At 43.1% G+C, this 15,243-nt stretch overlaps 1 protein-coding gene across 2 annotated transcripts in view; it reads left to right on the top strand.

Annotated features, from left to right (window-relative positions):
* The window catches only part of LOC121519320 (proline-rich protein 7), a 33,334-nt gene extending 18,864 nt beyond the window's left edge, over positions 1-14,470 (top strand). For both annotated transcript variants that reach the window (XM_041802206.1, XM_041802204.1), the window contains exon 3: positions 7,326-14,470. In XM_041802206.1, coding sequence (XP_041658140.1) covers positions 7,326-7,924 — 599 coding nt within the window. In that variant the 3' untranslated portion in view covers positions 7,925-14,470. The remainder of the gene's footprint in view (positions 1-7,325) is intronic.
* Positions 14,471-15,243: the final 773 nt, after the last annotated feature.

The raw sequence follows: 15,243 nt of genomic DNA, 5'->3' as shown, positions 1-15,243 counted from the left end.
ACGGCTCTTTCTGAGAAGGGCTGAAATAGAGGGGGTTTTAGAGGTACAAAAATCCTATACTGGAGCGTTTTTTTCAGCAGCAAACTTCACAGCCGTGTTTTGGGGACCTCTGAGACCAATTTAAGCTTGTCTTCAAAGGGTCTACTTTAACATGGAGTCCTCCTCTTCAGCAGCTCTAACAGCCTCCTCTCTTCTCTGAAGGCTTTCTCTACATTCTGGAGTGTTTCTGTGGGAATGTGTGTCCATTCATCCTCTAGAGCATTTCTGAAGTCAGGCTCTGATGTTGGACCAGAAAGCCTGGACCACAGTCTCTGTTCCGGTTCATCCCAAAGGTGCTGGATGGGGTTGAGGTCAGGATTCTAGTCTTCCTAGTCCTTCTCTGGTCTCTGGGCCACAGTCCTGCTGGATCAGAAAAGGGCCTTCCCCGAACTGTTGGAAGCGTAGCATTGTCCAGAACGTCTTGGTCTGCTGAAGCATTAAGACTGGCCTTCACTGGAGATAAGGGGTCTAGACCAGACCCTGAAAACCAGCCCCAGACCATTATCCCTCCTCCACCAAACTTCACAGTCAGACAGGTAACATTCTCCCAGCATCCTCCAGACCCAGACTCACCATCTGACTGGAAACAGAGAAGATGATTGGTCGCTCCACAGAACACGTTTCCACTGCTCCACAGTCCAGTGTCAGTGAGGCTTGCATGCAGCTGTTGCCATGGAAACCCATTCATGAAGCTCCTGCTGCAGTTTTAGTGTTTACATTAATGCCAGAGGAAGTTCAGAACTCTTCACTTTCACCAACCGTCTGATTCAAAGGTGGCATCATCACGACTCCATACCTGCAGTCTCTACACTCCTCAGAACGAGCCGTTTAGGATCACTGATGTTTGTAAATGTTTGATTTTACACACCTGTGGATCTGATTGGAACACCTGAATTCCATCATTAACAGGTGTGGCTGAATACTTTTGTCCATATAGTGTAGGTCTGAGGCAGGCAGCTGGAGTAAAGGCTGAGATCATTACCATTTAACACAGCGTTGATTTTTAGAGCATCACAGACATTAAACCCTTTAATGATCGATATCAAAACCTGATTAAAAGCCCAGTACTAGCTGGAGTTATGAATTTTAGGGGGCAATCAGGCCACAGAAGGCACAGCAGATGGCAGAGAATAATCCTGGTCCATCAGAGTAAGCAGAAACCTGAATGAGATCCAGACCAGCACCTTCCAGCACTTCAGACTACCTTAGAGTGTTTAACAGGATGTAAAAGTCTGATTTAAATTCAACATTTCAGAGTAAAAACCCACTTTTCCTCTGCAGCATTCTCCTCAATCTTCCTGCAGACCAAGCCAACATGAAATTCACATTTTATGGAAATTAACTGCCGAGTTTTTGGAGTATTCTGCTTCACACCCCTGCTGGAGGTCAACAAAAAGCAGCTGTACTTTCCAGGATTAAAAAAAAAAACTTTGCATGAAAATTTCTTTCACAATCTTTTTAATCTTTAAGATTTCTGAAATGAAAAATTGAAACTCCTGTGAAAATGATAGTCAGCATAAGTAAAAAATAAAGTCATAAAATAAAATAGAATAAAACCACTACACACTCTGAGGAAGAAAGCAGTGAAATAGAGCTGCAGTCTGCACAATGCTAATGCTAATCCATGTCATCAATCAAGATAGCCTCGGCTTTATGTAAAAGCTGTTGAAATAAAATATTTAAAATTGTGAATCATCTGCAGGACTAAAGACTTTAAATTTAAAACAGCAAGACTTTAAAAAGCCATGATCCAGGAGAAGAAAACAACAGAATCCAAACCTTCAGACGTTCTTTGGCACGTATGAAAAGAAGGATGAGGCAGAGAGGGATTAGCGGACAGTTAAAGGAAAGATGGGGGCCATAAGAGAGCATCAGCTGCTGTCAGAGAAGCTTCATGAGCTCAGACAGAGAGGGAGGATGAAACAAAAGGCTGCTGGAGTCTGGGTCACTCTGCAGACTGATGGAGAGGGTTTAGTATCCAAGCAGCAGCACAGAGCGGCTGAGCTCAGCAGAGACAGACGAGCCAGGAGCCGTTAGAGACGCTTTACAGAGCAGAGACAGGGACAAGGACTCGCATGTCAACAAAGTCAATTCAGACAAAATGAAAGCAACCTCTGAGACCAGAGAGAGACAGGTGAATCAAAGTTTTAAAACTTTTAAAGTGCAGTTCTGAGGGATCTGTCCATGTCAGTCATGCTCTGTCAACGTGTCATCACACTGAAGTCATGACCGAGACGGCCTGAAGAGCTCCCGATGTGGTCCTCAGAGTCTGTGATGTGGCCCTCAGAGTCTGTGATGTGGCCCTCAGAGTCTGTGATGTGGTCCTCAGAGTCTGAGATGTGGTCCTCAGAGTCTGTGATGTGGTCCTCAGAGTCTATGATGTGGCCCTCAGAGTCTATGATGTGGTCCTCAGAGTCTGTGATGTGGCCCTCAGAGTCTGTGATGTGGCCCTCAGAGTCTGTGATGTGGTCCTCAGAGTCTGAGATGTGGTCCTCAGAGTCTGTGATGTGGTCCTCAGAGTCTATGATGTGGCCCTCAGAGTCTATGATGTGGTCCTCAGAGTCTGTGATGTGGCCCTCAGAGTCTGTGATGTGGTCCTCAGAGTCTATGATGTGGTCCTCAGAGTCTATGATGTGGCCCTCAGAGTCTATGATGTGGCCCTCAGAGTCTGTGATGTGGTCCTCAGAGTCTATGATGTGGCCCTCAGAGTCTGTGATGTGGCCCTCAGAGTCTGTGATGTGGCCCTCAGAGTCTGTGATGTGGTCCTCAGAGTCTATGATGTGGCCCTCAGAGTCTATGATGTGGCCCTCAGAGTCTGTGATGTGGTCCTCAGAGTCTATGATGTGGCCCTCAGAGTCTGTGATGTGGCCCTCAGAGTCTATGATGTGGCCCTCAGAGTCTGTGATGTGGCCCTCAGAGTCTATGATGTGGCCCTCAGAGTCTGTGATGTGGTCCTCAGAGTCTATGATGTGGCCCTCAGAGTCTGTGATGTGGCCCTCAGAGTCTATGATGTGGCCCTCAGAGTCTGTGATGTGGTCCTCAGAGTCTATGATGTGGCCCTCAGAGTCTGTGATGTGGCCCTCAGAGTCTATGATGTGGCCCTCAGAGTCTTTGATGTGGTCCTCAGAGTCTATGATGTGGCCCTCAGAGTCTGTGATGTGGTCCTCAGAGTCTGTGATGTGGTCCTCAGAGTCTATGATGTGGCCCTCAGAGTCTGTGATGTGGCCCTCAGAGTCTATGATGTGGCCCTCAGAGTCTGTGATGTGGCCCTCAGAGTCTATGATGTGGCCCTCAGAGTCTATGATGTGGAGTGCAGATTGAAATCACTAGTTCTGATTCTATTTAAACTTTGTTGGCCTTAGCAGAGGCACATCGCTGATGCTGATTTTTTCTTTAACACCATGGTATGTCACTGACTGCAGCTGCAGTCTGATTTACTGATGAATTAGTACTGATCACGGATCACTTTAAAGTCAAAGAACTTTCTTGTTTATTTCAGGAAGAAACAATTTTTTTGGCTGCAGATCTCATAGAAAAGACAGCTTGACATGTAAAAAGTAGGATTATAATCTGATTAAAAATGATAATTTATTAAATATACATGTACTCAAAAAATCAGATCACTGTATCGTCCATATAAACTGTAAAGTTAAAATCCCTAATCTGAATGATTGAATGGGATGTCCATGTAAACAGGGCTACATTGGTCTTTTGATTATTGTTTGGTGTAATCTCATCCCTGTTTGGTTTCATCCCATCCCTGTTTGGGTGTAATTCCATCCCTGTTTGGGTGTAATCCCAATCCTGTTTTGGTATAATTCAATCCCTGTTTTGGTATAATTCTATCCCTGTTTTGGTGTAATTCCATCCCTGTTTTGGTGTCATCCCATCCCTGTTTTGGTGTAATCCCAATCCTGTTTTGGTATAATTCAATCCCTGTTTTGGTATAATTCCATCCCTGTTTTGGTGTCATCACATTCCTGTTTTGGTATAATTCCATCCCTGTTTTGGTGTAATTCCATCCCTGTTTTGGTGTCATCCCATCCCTGTTTTGGTGTCATCCCATTCCTGTTTTGTGTAATCCCATTCCTGTTTTGGTGTAATCCCATTCCTGTTTTGGTGTAATCCCATTCCTGTTTTGGTGTAATCTCATCCCTGTTTTGGTGTAATCCCATTCCTGTTTTGGTGTAATCTCATCCCTGTTTTGGTGTCATCTCATTCCTGTTTTGGTGTAATCTCATCCCTGTTTTGGTGTAATCCCATCCCTGGTGGTGCCTACATTAGCTGTCACAGTTTACTTTTCCTACTCCAATCATGACAGAGTGTATCTACACAGCTGAAGCCTGCTGAGCCTCTGCGTGCGTTCTGGCGTTGTTTCCGTGTTGTTGGCGTTTATCTAAAGCCCTTCTGGCAGCTGCCGTTGTTGTTTACAGCTCTGTGGATTTAAAACACCGAGAATCTGATCCTGAAGGTTTCTGTGAGGTACGACGAGGAGTGATGGCGTCAGGCCAGGTACACACAAATACACACCAAAAGACACACATTTGCATCTATAAATACATCCTTCTCCATGGCAACAGTTCAACAAACATCTTTTTATCCACAGCACGGTGAGGGGACATACTGAGGAGTATAGTGGATGATTTCTATCTAAAAGTGCTTTATGAATCTTTCCTCTTCAGGGAAATCCAGCATTCAGATCTAGAGCTGTCACAACACTAGAAAGTCTGTTTAATCTGAGACGATCTGAGACATTAGAACGAGCAACTCAAACAGGCCTGGATCAGCTCATCAGGAAACACGGAGGGCTCCTTCATCTGTGGGTTACTGGAATTAGTAGCAGTAGTAGTAGTAGTAGTTCTACTAGCTGACATTATCCATGTTCTACTAGCTGATAGTGTCCATGTTCTACTAGCTGATAGTGTCCATGTTCTACTAGCTGATAGTGTCCATGTTCTACTAGCTGATAGTGTCCATGTTCTACTAGCTGACAGTGTCCATGTTCTACTAGCTGATAGTGTCCATGTTCTACTAGCTGATAGTGTCCATGTTCTACTAGCTGATAGTGTCCATGTTCTACTAGCTGACAGTGTCCATGTTCTACTAGCTGATAGTGTCCATGTTCTACTAGCTGATAGTGTCCATGTTCTACTAGCTGATAGTGTCCATGTTCTACTAGCTGATAGTGTCCATGTTCTACTAGCTGACAGTATCCATGTTCTACTAGCTGATAGTGTCCATGTTCTACTAGCTGATAGTGTCCATGTTCTACTAGCTGACAGTGTCCATGTTCTACTAGCTGAAAGTGTCCATGTTCTACTAGCTGATAGTGTCCATGTTCTACTAGCTGACAGTGTCCATGTTCTACTAGCTGATAGTGTCCATGTTCTACTAGCTGACAGTGTCCATGTTCTACTAGCTGAAAGTGTCCATGTTCTACTAGCTGATAGTATCCATGTTCTACTAGCTGATAGTGTCCATGTTCTACTAGCTGACAGTGTCCATGTTCTACTAGCTGACAGTGTCCATGTTCTACTAGCTGATAGTATCCATGTTCTACTAGCTGATAGTATCCATGTTCTACTAGCTGATAGTGTCCATGTTCTACTAGCTGACAGTGTCCATGTTCTACTAGCTGACAGTGTCCATGTTCTACTAGCTGATAGTGTCCATGTTCTACTAGCTGATAGTGTCCATGTTCTACTAGCTGATAGTATCCATGTTCTACTAGCTGACAGTGTCCATGTTCTACTAGCTGATAGTGTCCATGTTCTACTAGCTGATAGTGTCCATGTTCTACTAGCTGATAGTGTCCATGTTCTACTAGCTGACAGTGTCCATGTTCTACTAGCTGACAGTGTCCATGTTCTACTAGCTGACAGTGTCCATGTTCTACTAGCTGATAGTGTCCATGTTCTACTAGCTGATAGTGTCCATGTTCTACTAGCTGATAGTGTCCATGTTCTACTAGCTGATAGTGTCCATGTTCTACTAGCTGATAGTGTCCATGTTCTACTAGCTGATAGTGTCCATGTTCTACTAGCTGATAGTGTCCATGTTCTACTAGCTGATAGTGTCCATGTTCCACTAGCTGACAGTGTCCATGTTCTACTAGCTGATAGTATCCATGTTCTACTAGCTGACAGTGTCCATGTTCTACTAGCTGATAGTATCCATGTTCTACTAGCTGACAGTGTCCATGTTCTACTAGCTGATAGTGTCCATGTTCTACTAGCTGATAGTGTCCATGTTCTACTAGCTGATAGTGTCCATGTTCTACTAGTGTTCTTCAGTCATTGTTCTGATGATTCATTTCTTGTTTTGTTGCCGTGGTTTTGGACACGCTGCCTCTTGTCTGGTTCTTTGTAAGCAGTAAACAGAGTAGCTGCCAGCACTCTCCAAGGCTGATAAAGAGACACAGGCACCACAGAAAGACGATGTTTAGAGGGAGAAACACAATGAAAGACTTGGCCTCGTACTGCTGATAAAAAAATCAAGTACACTTTAGCAGACGCCGCTCTGCTTGCCAAAATCCACACTATCTCTGTCTGAAAACGCTTCCCAGCACCCACACGCTGCTCACGCTCTGTAGTCTGCTGTATGATGAGGAGGAAATGGACCGTTCACTCTAGAATCTTCTTTTAGCATCGTGGCTGGTTAGCATCGTTTCACGTGAGTGAATGTTTCACATCTCTGAACGATCTCTGATTAGTCTGGGACTGAACTCTACCCTCCAGGATGTTGTAGCCGGCCCCACAGCTGGTCACCAGCATGACAGGGAGGAGCCATACTGGTGACCGGCATGAGGGGGAGGAGCCAGGCTGTTGTGGGTGTGTCTGGTTCTTCTACTGAGGCTCCTGTTTGATAAATAAAATGTCAAATAGCCATCAAACCAGAGTCAATGGTCGAACCAGTTGTTTGGATTGGCAGAGAAGATTTGGCACATGAACCCACCCTCCTCCTCAGCTCTGCTGCTCATTCCACAGATCCATGTTCCTCACTAATGCGGCTCCATTTAAAGAGAACTGAACAGACTTTCTTATGGTTTTAGATTTATTAGCCTTGCTCCAACAGAGAAATAATCTACCAAACACACACTACCTTACTTTTTGTTTGCAGTTTGGCGTATCCTGCTAAAAGTACCAGACGTTTACATGCTTAACAATTGGGAAAAGCAGAAAGGTGGTCAGTGATTACTGAAGTTCCTGGTCTCTATTGAAGACTAGGGAGGCTAAAACTCTGGCTTACACTTTTTTTAATTCCCATTTTCTCTCCTTTTATTCCAGAAACAGATGGATTTGGTAAGCCGCCCTGCTATGAGGAGGCCGTCCTGATGGAAGACCCTCCCCCACCGTACAGTGAGGTTTTGGCCGACCCACGAGGAGGCACCTACATAAAACCCGCCCCCCTCCGTGCTGCACCTTTACCTCCTCCTCCCAGAGACCACCTGTTCCCTGCTCCAGTATTCACATCTGAGACCAGCAAGCCTCCTGTGATGACTGTATTTCCTGAGCGAGGTTACTCCTCCCTGATACGCCTGCCTTCATCACAGCGCTGGGACTCTCTGGGTCATCTTCTCTCCAACATGGACCTGAACCATAACAACCTAACCCCGCCAGGGGCCCGGTCCATTCAGGCTGCAGCGGCGATGGCTACCATGCCTCGCCGAGAGCCAAGGACTCATCATGGGCTGCGAGGTGGAATACAGAGACTACCAGGAAGCATTCAAGCATTCCAAGGGAGCATTCAAGGACTCCAAGGGGGGGTACAGGGATTTCCAGGAGGGTTACAAGGGCTTCAGGGGGTCCACGGACTGAGGGGTATGGAGCCTAGCTGTGGCTTACCAACAGCCTACCCTCTGCTGGGTCGTAGCACTGCTGTCTAAACTAAAGTTGTTGGATCTTAAGAGATGAGTAAAGACAGACTCTCTGTCTGTAGGCCTCTCATGCTAAGAGCTAACAGCGCTAACACTGTCGATGTTTAAGGCCCTAAAGAGCTAAACAACCATCACAGTGCTGCAACGGAGCCAGGAGTTCAACTCCCCAGGCACTTCTGTGGGCGAAGAGTGCCACTTACTCTGCTTGGACCTCAGCTCAGCTGTGGGTGGGGGTTAAAGAGCAATTATGGCACCGATTCAGACCGGCGTTGTTGAGTCATGTGGAAGCTAATCGCATCAGGATCTGTGAAAACCACAAAGGAGGGAAAAGACGAGCAACAAGCAGTGGTTTCTTTACTTTTACCTGGACTGTCTGGACTTTATTCATCTCCATGAGGGCTGGGCACTTTATTCTAACAGTTTTTAAAATATCTGACACATTTTTCAGGACGTAAGGTGTCGTTTCTATCAATATACTTTATAAAGATGTTGATTTTACAGAAAAAGAGATACCAGATCTCATGCTCAGTAAAATGATCCATAATATCCTAATGAACACAAGATCATCAGTTTGAAATGATTTTATTAGACTTATTTTATTAAAGTGAATGACATTTATTATAACAATCTGATGATACTGATGCCGGGTTGATGCCATAGCAAAGTCCTAAACACCCAATATTGTTGTTTCAATGATCTCAGACTTCAGCTGAACTCCTGAACACTGTCTAGTTTGCACTAATATCGCATCAACTTTCAGAAAAAGTCAGAAAATATGACAGAAAGTCATCAGGTTACTTTATGATACCATGGGAAATTATTTTAAAATCAGTGGATCCCTACTGGTCTAGCATCAGCACCTTCTTAATGGCAAATTGAAACCTTAATTTCTTCTCTTTTTCAATTCAAACTGAATGTTTTTGATGAAAATGGGACAGTTTGACTTGAGAGGAAGCAAGAACAAAGAGATGACCACATCCTTCAAAATAAAAGCACATCATCGACTTACTGACACATATTTTTTTTGTTTCCAGACACACATCTGAGGCTACTGAAATGACGTCACACCCACTTTTGCATCCTGCTCCACCAGTGAAAGAAGAAAGTTTTAGAGTATAAAAATGCTGGCGGCCCCAGTATACAGGAATGTTTGTGTTCAGGGTTCAGGGTTTTCCCTCCTTTAGGGTGGCGGCGTGTTTCTCTGAAGCACTGAAAATGTTGAGACAGGGAATTAATGCATGCAAGGGGACCCTCCTGCTCCTATGGGGCCATGCTATGGATAGTTTAGAACAGGGGTGGGCAACTGTTGGCCCAGGGGCCACATGTGGCCCTCTGCCTCACTGAATGCAGCGCAAGTCCATTTTAAAAGCCAATAAATCAAAAAACATAAAAGATGGCAAATCTGCCATGAAAAGTTGAAATATCTGATTACTGGTGTTTTAGTTGTGGTCAGCCATAGACTAGGTTACATGGCTGACCTTAACTACCCAGGATTCCTGTTGAAATGCCGGACAGGAGAGAGGAGTAGATCTAAGCTGACACACCAGATTGACTGTTTCAAATTTCCATTTCATGGGTATATTCCACATTCATTTGGAAAAGCTCCCATGGGAAGCATTTGGGAAGGGCAGGACTTTTCCAAAAAAAGCTTGGAAGGTGATTGGAGAAACGTTCTGTCACATTCATGATGGGCCAATCAGAGCCACAAGACTAAAGGACATACGCATGCGCTTCTCTACAGCTGACAGGTTGCCGCTGCCGTGGATTGGCGGATCTTCTTGGTGAATAAAATTGATGCAAACATCTTCTGCTGAGAGAAGTTTTCAGTCTGTCACACTGTTGTTTTTTTCTTAAATAATTGTGGACCAGTTCTGATTAAACCGCCACTTTCCTACAGCTACAGCTGAGCTATTCGCTACGGCAGCAGCCACCGGACACACCTGTAACCATTGTAGAGCCATGCTGATGCAGAAGACCCAACACTTTTCATCATGGAAAGCTTTCAGCGTTGCTCTCTGCCCTTGTTCTGATAAAGAAATGCTGTCTAGTTCTGATAAAACTCCCTCTGTGGCTAAGTCCCAGCTAATCACTCCATTAGCAGCCATTCTATACAAACACTCGCAGCTAACGCTTCGCCGCTGTATCTCTCACAAACCTGCGCTGAAGCAGGTCAGCAGAAGAGCAGAAACATCCTCCATACCTTGAAAAGCTTTGAATGTTGTTTTATTCTTTATTTCCTGCAGAAACGTGGTCCAGTTTAAGTCTGACACTACATCTGAGCTACAGCTGAGCTACAGCTGAGCTACATCTGAGCTACATCCGAGCTACAGCCGAGCTATATCTGAGCTACAGCTGAGCTACATCTGAGCTACATCCGAGCTACAGTCGAGCTATATCTGAGCTACAGCTGAGCTACATCCGAGCTACAGCCGAGCTATATCTGAGCTACAGCTGAGCTACATCTGAGCTACATCCGAGCTACAGCCGAGCTATATCTGAGCTACAGCTGAGCTACAGCTGAGCTACATCCAAGCTACAGCTGAGCTACAGCTGAGCTACATCCGAGCTACAGCTGAGCCACAGCCGAGCTATATCTGAGCTTCAGCTGAGCTATATCTGAGCTACAGCTGAGCTACATCCGAGCTACAGCTGAGCTACATCCGAGCTACAGCCGAGCTATATCTGAGCTACATCTGAGCTACAGCCGAGCTACAGCCGAGCTATATCTGAGCTACAGCTGAGCTTACATCTAAGCTACATCCGAGCTACAGCCGAGCTATATCTGAGCTACAGCTGAGCTACATCCGAGCTACAGCAGAGCTACAGCTGAGCTACATCCGAGCTACAGCTGAGCCACAGCCGAGCTATATCTGAGCTACAGCTGAGCTATATCTGAGCTACAGCTGAGCTACATCCGAGCTACAGCCGAGCTATATCTGAGCTACAGCTGAGCTACATCTGAGCTACATCCGAGCTACATCTGAGCTACAGCCGAGCTAATCACCGCCCTGGAGGCAGCCATTGTAAATGGCTTTGAGTACAACTAAACCCCGCCCATAGCTAACGGCTCGTTCTCACCTCGTCTTGTAGCACAAATAGACAATCGTTATATTTAAGTAAACGTACTTTTAAAAACTAAGGGGTCCTGGTTTAGCTCAGGCCCATAGACGGTTCTTCAATCTTTTATGCACAGGACCAAGACCCAGTCCTGCTGCTGTCAGGTGCCCTATCAAAATAAAAGCAAATAAAGCCCAACATTTTTAAAAAGTCACTAAATATTTATTTTTTGGGGGACAGAGTGTAAGAATTAGTCAGCAGTTTTAATCATTACAAAATTCTAAATATTGGGTGTCTATGACCTCTTGTTTAATTTTCCACTAGAATCATACTTCTTATTTCTCTACATAAACATTCATAAATAGTCTATTAATATGGCCATAAAGCTAAAACTACTGACATGTTTTTTATAAATGCTTCTCTACTTCCACCCAGTCAGCTGGGCTCTTTTATCATCTCTGCCGTTCCTCTCAGTCCCCTCTCTTCTGCTCTCTCTGTCTGAGCATCTATTGTACCAGGCTGCTGTTGCCATGGCGTTGGGAACCGTCAGTTGCTCATGATGACCCCCCTCCTTTGATTTTGGAGGACCGTGTTCACAGCCTGTCTCCTCTGGAGGACTGGGAGGACCGGCAGTCATTACCTTCAGATTCCTCTGATTGTCACATAATCAAGCTGGTGGGCGGTTACTTCCAGTGACAATCAATACAAGAATAAAGTACGGCAAGCAAAAAGAACCAAATGGACATGGACTGAGCTTTTTAACCTGCTGCTTTGTTGTTTCAGTGTGGTCTTTAATAGAAACTGTTGTTGAACCTCCAGGTGGCTCATTTATGTGAAAATATTTTCATGTACAAAAGAAGAATCTTTCTTTAAGCTGTGTGAGAAGAAACTCCCGTTACACATCTTCCTATTTTTATGGGCTGACTTTTTTTGACAAACAGCCAATGCACCACCATTAAAGATGGTCTCCTGCCTCATGATAAAGCCATCATTACTCTGTCTGCAGGATTCAGACTTCTGCGTAACACCAAATAATGTCTGTTTAACTTTGAGGGCATTCTGACTGCTTTTGTGTGTTTTCTGCTTTTTTTTTTGGCATTGCTTTTTATTGGTGTAGAGGAGGGACCGTCACTTCAAACAGTTCCCGGAGGGCTTGGCCCAGCATTTTTCAAAACATATGAAAATGATGCACCCCCTTGGATATTTCACCTTCTTATTAAATTAATAAATCAGTCATGGTCAGTGAAATCTGATGAATTACCCATTAAAGCTGTAAGCTGTGGAGAAGACAGGAGAGAGTATCGGCAACTGGTGGGAAGTCTCAGACAACAGAAAGAGTCCCACTAAACCAAGGAGTTTACTAGTTTACTAGTTTATTTTGAGATATATCCAATGTCCTAAAAGGGCTTTAAGAGGGAGACTGTTTTTATTATTATTATTTTTTGTTATTACACAAAACGTAATAGTCTGTCAAAATCAGTGTTAGTGGTAATCACTGACATATCCCAGACTGGTAACCCCTGCACAAAAAAATCTGCTTTGCATTTATCAGATTGAAAATAATTCATTTTTTGTGTAAAAAAAAAAAAAAGTGCCGTTATGTAAATAACCTGGCATTTATAGGGTTAAAACTATGAAAGTTAATTCACATTTGCTATACATGACTAGGACTAGAGTTAAGGACCAAAAATTAAAAAGAAAAATTTTTTCATTCATTTCTAATACTTTGAAATATAACCGATGTCCTAAAAGGGCTTTGAGGGGGAGAGTGATTTTTCTAAAGGAGGTCTGAGGGTTAAGTTAAGAGGAGACGTGTTTTTCACAGGTTAGTGGTTTGAACGAACTGTTCCCACCTCTGACCAACATCTCACCAAGCTAAAGATAAAAACTGATCTAAAGAATCAAACTGTTTGATTTGAAAACAAGAAGAATCCCTCAGATTTTTCTGGTGTTGCTACGGTGAAAATACAGATTAATCTGTTCATTCAATGATGGAGGGATTTCTGTCTTCATCTCTGATTTCTGGATGTTTTCAGGATTGTACGACTCATGAATGTCTTCATTTGTGCAAACAAACAAACTGAATGGCTGCAGGTGAAAATCAACTGATTGTAACTTTGAGCATTAATAACCACTGCCATCCATAAAACATCTCTCCACGTTTCATAATTTCACTGTTGTTATGAACACAGTAAAATAAACCCACCAAGAAGAAGAAGAAGTAAAACTCAGAGTCTGTTGGTTTATTGAGTCCTTCTAGTTCTCATTATGATCCTCCAGGTTCTCCTTACTGGTCTTTGCTTCTCTGCCAACCCCAACCCTCCTCCAGGTTCTCCTTACTGGTCTTTGCTTCTCTGCCAACCCCAACCCTCTGCTATTGGCTGATTCTGATGAAGAAGGCGTTTTAATGACAGATGGGTCTCTAAAATGCTCTTTCCCGTGTTCTCCATCCTCTTTATTTCATGTTCTAAAGAGTTTCTCACCTTTTCCCTCCGTGTGCTCCTTCAGATGTTTATTTCCTTTTTTTTATTTTATTTATTCTTGTCGTGGTAAATTTCACATTACTTCACAAAGAAACAGTCAACCTCATTCCATTCCACGGCCAGAAAGGAGCAGGGAGAAGAAAACTCTTCTTTAGCCTGCCCCTCACTAAAACACAAATGTTCAACAGTTGGTCTGCCAACTGAAACAATGATATTACAGCAACATGCAAAAAGATACAGTGAATTTTTTCAACGACTCTGACAACGCCTACTACACCCTATTCTCCATGTTCATACTGTCTGATGAGTCTCTCTTTAAATTCTTAATTTTAAATTCCAATCTCTTAAACTGAAATATATTCAGACAGCTCTTCATATCACTCTGGAAAGAATTCCACATTTTGACTCCAACCACAGAAATACACACCTGCTTTAAGGTCGTCCGTGCAAATTGATGCTTGAAATTAAATTTCCTTCTATGGTTCTGGTCCTCTGAACTAAAAACAAAAATCTTTAGCACATTTTCTGGTAATGCTCTACTTTTAGCTGTGAGCATGACTGTGAGTGTCTGCAGCTCAATCAGATCTTTAAGTTTTAACAATCCTGCCTTAATAAACTTTGTTGGTGTGAATAATTCTTACTGCTCTTTTCTGTAATAAAAAGGATGGATTTATGTTGCTTATGTACGTATTTCCCCAGATTTCCACCAGAATAAGAGAGCAGTACAGCTTTCTCATGACCTTACAGTCTAACAGAAACTTTGCTTTGTTTAGAATAAAATATTCGTAGCCATTGTTTCAGTTTCTCCGTGTCATTTTCTACTCTAATTGCCAACGTTTGTAAATCTTCTTAGTGTCATCTGCCAACAACACTGACTGCAGTGACTGAGAGACATGAATCATTTATATACAACTTTAAACGTTTAGGTCCCAACACTGAACTTTGTGGAACTCCACATTCTATATTGAGACACTCAGAATTAAAACCAGAAAACTGAACATATTGTTGTCTTTTATCTAAATAACTAACCAGCCCTTAACCCATACGTCTGTCATTTTGAAATTAAAAATATTAAAATATTGTGATCGATGGTGTCAAACGCTTTCTTCAAATCAATGAATGTACCAATAGTATATTTCTTTTTTCTATTGCTGCAGTAATTTCTTCAGCAATTTTCAGTAATGCTGGAGAAGCTGATCTGTTGCTTCTAAAGCAAAACTGACTCCCTTAACAGTTTGTTCTTTTCTATGAAATAATCTCATTCATTTGCAAATACTTTTTCCAGCACTTTAGAGAACTGTGATAGCAATGACACTGGTCTGCAGTTAGTAAAGCTGTGCTTGTCTCCAGTTTAAAACAGCGGTAAAACCTTTACTGTTTTCATTCTGTCTGGAACAACACCTGTACGAAAAGAGAGATTTAAATGTAACTTAAAGGTTTGATGACGCACTCAGTGGTCTTTTTAACAATAACCATATCGATCCCATCTCTATCAGGTGATGTCTTGTTTTGAAGCTTCCTTACAGCAGAAACTATTTCATTGTCATTCGCTTCTCCTAGAAACACAGACTACAACGTTGGGCCTCCTTCTTTAGATCGGGTTCACCCTGACCCTACCCTCAGGTCCAACACTGACAAAACAGAGTTCACTTCATTAACAACATCCTGCATGTTTTCAAAGACCCTCTTCTTATCATCAGTAAAATACCCAGGTGTATTAGTGAACACAGGACTGTTTTTCAAGATATCATTCAAAATTTTCCTTTGATATCACGCTTATTTTCCTGC

Source organism: Cheilinus undulatus, linkage group 12, assembly GCF_018320785.1.
Source record: "Cheilinus undulatus linkage group 12, ASM1832078v1, whole genome shotgun sequence".
NCBI lineage: Eukaryota > Metazoa > Chordata > Actinopteri > Labriformes > Labridae > Cheilinus > Cheilinus undulatus.
Note: the sequence above shows the minus strand (reverse complement) of the source record. Positions and strands in the feature narration are given on the sequence as shown.